Here is a 4,214-nt window from a genome sequence, read left to right as displayed (position 1 = left end):
CTCTATTTATAGAGAGGCAAGTAACCTAATAGATTAAGGAAAGGTAAACCTAGTAGAATAAGGAAAGGTAAACCTAGTAGAATAAGAAAAGGTAAACCTAGTAGACTAATAATACCTAAAGAAGTAAATAACAAGTAATATTCTTAACATATATATACACGCTACATGTTCGAGGATAGTACTCCAGACTGCTACGTACGTAGTGTTTACCTACACTGGATACGCCACAGCCTGCCACGGCCGTCTGAGCATCCAAAAGATTTATTTGGCATTATTCCTAAAGGGTTACCTCCATAGTCAAAGTTGGAGTTGAAAACAGTGGTATTAAAAGCAAAGATGGCCGGCTGCCCAGTCAAGAAGAGTAACTAAAAAAGTTGAAAAAAAAAACATGAATTAAACAATTACAATCAATGAGACCAGTATCAAAGACTCTGGAAATTGTAAATGGTTTTCGAACCAAAACAGGGAAGAAGTGTATCAAAAGTTAATTAAAGGGACCGACCGTTTCATTTTTTTAAATGAAAAATGTTGCACACACTTTTATTCACATACTCTGAAGTGCATACAACTCTCTATTATGATGGTGAAAATCACAATTAGCCGGATCTAAAATTCAATAATAATCTATGTGGTAATTTTTAATGTAACATTAAAGAGTATGCACTTAGGAGTATGTGTGATATTTTTATTTTAAAATACATACATAAGTGTATTTAGAAAAAGAAAAGGAAAGAGAGGAGATTCAGGGATTTAAGTAGTTCAATCTTAGAGCTGTCCATAAGTAATTCCCTATAGGGTTATATCTTTTATCACATGACTATTTTGGTACAATGAGCCTATATACTATTAAAAAAAGAGGGAATTGGGTGGGAAGGGGGAAGTAATTCACATGTCAGAAGGAAAATAGACATTTATTACATAATTAACATCATTCATAGCTTAACATTTAGAGATCATAGGATCTAGAGACCATAATTTTGCATCAAAATCCAACAACACATATCATGAACATAGGATGTTCTACTTCAAATTAAATTAAAATTCACAACACATTAATTGGCTACCTTGCAAGCAGTCACTGTTCTCAACTTCTTTCCTAACGACGTCGAGCACGGAATCGATGAGCTCAGCGCCTTCTGTGTAATGCCCCTTGGCCCAATTGTTGCCGGCACCAGACTGGCCGAAAACTATGTTATCAGGCCTAAAAAGCTGGCCATAAGGGCCAGCCCTGATGCTGTCCATGGTGCCTGGCTCAAGGTCCATGAGCACCGCCCGTGGCACATACCGCCCACCGCTCGCCTCGTTGTAATAGACATTCACTCTCTCAAGCTGAAGCTCGGTGTTTCCGGTGTACTGGCCGGTTGGGTCGATGCCGTGCTCGTCGCAGACCACCTCCCAGAACTTGGATCCGATTTGGTTCCCACATTGCCCTCCCTGAATGTGAAGAATCTCACGCATTTTCTCTTGGATGAGAGTTAAACTGCCTAGGGGCAAAATGGGGGATTCAGTGGATTTTTTTAACTGCCACTGACTAGATCTCCTTAATTTGGAAGGTCCTGAAGGAGAGGGAAGGGGCTGTGGTAGTTATTTATATTGAGGCATGGGATGATCCAACGGTAGAGGATTCATCTATTGAGTGGTGTTCCAAATTACAATCATTAATTGGATTGGGTGAGGAATGAGGATGGGAGATTAGTGTGGTAGTAATTGTGATCGGACGGCTGAGGAGTGTCCGTCTGGTGAGAGATGGGTGTGTCTGCTAGTGTGGTGGTTTGTTTGTGTTAGAGATGCCATTTGCAGGGTTCTCATTCAGCATCAATAATCGCCGGCTTAACAGGCCAGGGCTGTTATGATTTGTGATTTGGTGTAGCAAATCTATATGCACCTCAGTTTGTAGATTATGCTCAAATTAAAGCCATTTAATCACGAAAAATCACCAATATATTTGCATAAGCATATTTTAATATTTCCATTTAATTAGAAGATCACAGAATTTTACACTAATTAACACCATAATTCCCCTATAAGATATATGCATAATTAATATATATATATATATATATATATTGACATTATGTTGTATGCCTAGATGAATAAATAGTGTTAAATGGTCAAAATACTACATCCAATGCTATCCTTCCAAAATTAATTTATAGAAAATAATCTGTATTTTATGTGTTTATGATTGAAAATCAAAGGCCTTTCGGTTTTGTAGGAGGGGCTGTAGTGGGAACATTTGTTGGAGCCATCAAAGGCCACGCATAGGAATAAAAACAATTCAATTACTGGAAGGATAGAAATTTTCTTCAAATTGGTTTAGAAATAATTTTCTTCAACCTATTTTAATAAGTGACAAGTGTCATCCCTCAGATATTTTCTTTAATATTTTAACAGTCATTTATTGTAATTCTACTAATCTGGGAACTCAAAGATTAATTTTTTAGAAACTCAAAAATGTTAAATGACACTTGTCACTTATTAGAGTAAGTTGAAGGAAATTTGTGTCCTGACCAAAATGAACAACTGATTACAAGTCATTATAAGGACCTGTTTGGATTTGCGTTTGAAGCTTCAAAAGTGCATTTAACACCCTAAATGCTCGTTTGAAAAAAAAAAAAAAAAAAAAAAAAAAAAAAAAAAAAACTCATTTGGTTAAAAAATTTAAAAGTGTTTTTAAATGTCGAAAAACCTAAAAAATAGTCAAACCACACATTTGGCAAAAGCTTAAAAATAAAGCTTTTGCCAAAAATCCTTTTTTTTTACTTAAAAGTTTCATTTCTTAAACGTAATTCCAAACATACCCTAAAAGGTAATAATATAAAAACAATTCAATTTGGAGCATGAGATGCAAACAGGTCGGTTTAGGCCCTTATGCTGTCTGAGACAACTTCTAATATTATCAATGTCATCGCTAATAAAATTTTTCATTGAAACATCTGGGACAATCGGTTGTCACATAAAGCCATTAGCGATGACTTCTGAATTTTTAGCAACAACTTTTCGTTGCTACTAAAGATCAAAATTCTTATAATAACTAATAAGGGCATCACAATGTATGGCATTTGGTTTGTTATTAATTATGTTATTGAACTTTGATAAGATTAAAGAATTTTCTAGGTCAAATTTTCGAAATTTAACTGGAAAGGTGACATATTATTCATATTTGTTACTATTACTTACGTAATTTTTTCTACTTTTCCATGCTTTTCTATGATTTTCTGTCTAATGCATGTGAGCCTTGGCGAAAAGTATTGGAGAAGCTACATAGTTTTATTAATCTTTTCTTATCCACATAGAAGAGATTTGATGCCAAATACTATCTTGATTAGTGATTGAAATATTTTGGTATTTTGAGAGGACTTCTCAATTGAAAAAAAAAAAAAAAAGCTTAAGAAGAAAAGATATAGAGAAATTATATATATATATCACAAACACACGTGAGAGAGAGAGAGAGAGCCAATAAAAAAAAAATTATAGATAAGTAACATGATGCTGAAAACCTTTATTTAATGAACATAGGGATGTAATATAAGTGAGAAATGCTATATACTACATTTTTATCCTATAATTGTCTCATAGTATAAATGTAGCAGCCCAACTAACAATCAGAAATTTTTTTTTTTTTTTTTCTTAATGATAACTCATTTAAAAATTGATTGAAATTATCACATCAACATTACTCTTATAATTAGTTTCAAATCCAGAAATGGATGTCGCTGAAACCATACACTTAAGGCAGTACTCCTCCGACATGGTTGATGCCGGGGGAATGCAGCATCTTGGGACGACCTTGCAACATGGAGGAGCGGTCCATGCGGAGGTTCCCAACATGACTGCCGCCAGCATCACGAGCACCATCACGGCAAACTTCAAAACATTAATCCTCATTCGACCCTCCGTGAAATCTTTTTTTTTTTTTTTGGTTTTCTTTTTAATGTTTCCAATAGTAAATTAAACAGCACATATTTATACGTACGTACACGTACACCCATATACATAATTAATTAGGATGGCCAGCTGAAACGTGAGAACCATTCAATGATAAACTGATCTAGCTAAAGATGGTTTATTTCAAAATTAGAATTTGATTGTAAATTTTGGTGTACAAGAGCCAATCAATAACAACTGACGATGACCATGTCACACGTTAAGATAGTTTTGTACATAAAATATTAAGTTTAGAATTTCACAAATGTGTTGTACGTACAACCGGT

The 4,214-nt window shown here is 34.5% G+C and overlaps 1 protein-coding gene across 1 annotated transcript; it reads right to left on the bottom strand.

The window, feature by feature from the left end:
• Nucleotides 1–939: 939 nt before the first annotated feature.
• LOC132185396 (tubulin beta chain-like) lies at nucleotides 940–1,458 on the bottom strand. The gene is made up of 2 exons (XM_059599174.1): nucleotides 1,065–1,458; nucleotides 940–962 (listed from the first exon to the last, which is right to left on the bottom strand). The coding sequence occupies exons 1-2, from the start codon at nucleotides 1,456–1,458 to the stop codon at nucleotides 940–942; spliced, it is 417 nt and encodes a 138-aa protein (XP_059455157.1).
• Nucleotides 1,459–4,214: the final 2,756 nt, after the last annotated feature.

The sequence above is a fragment of the Corylus avellana genome, chromosome ca6 (assembly GCF_901000735.1).
Source record: "Corylus avellana chromosome ca6, CavTom2PMs-1.0".
NCBI classification, from domain to species: Eukaryota; Viridiplantae; Streptophyta; class Magnoliopsida; order Fagales; family Betulaceae; genus Corylus; species Corylus avellana.
Note: the sequence above shows the minus strand (reverse complement) of the source record. Positions and strands in the feature narration are given on the sequence as shown.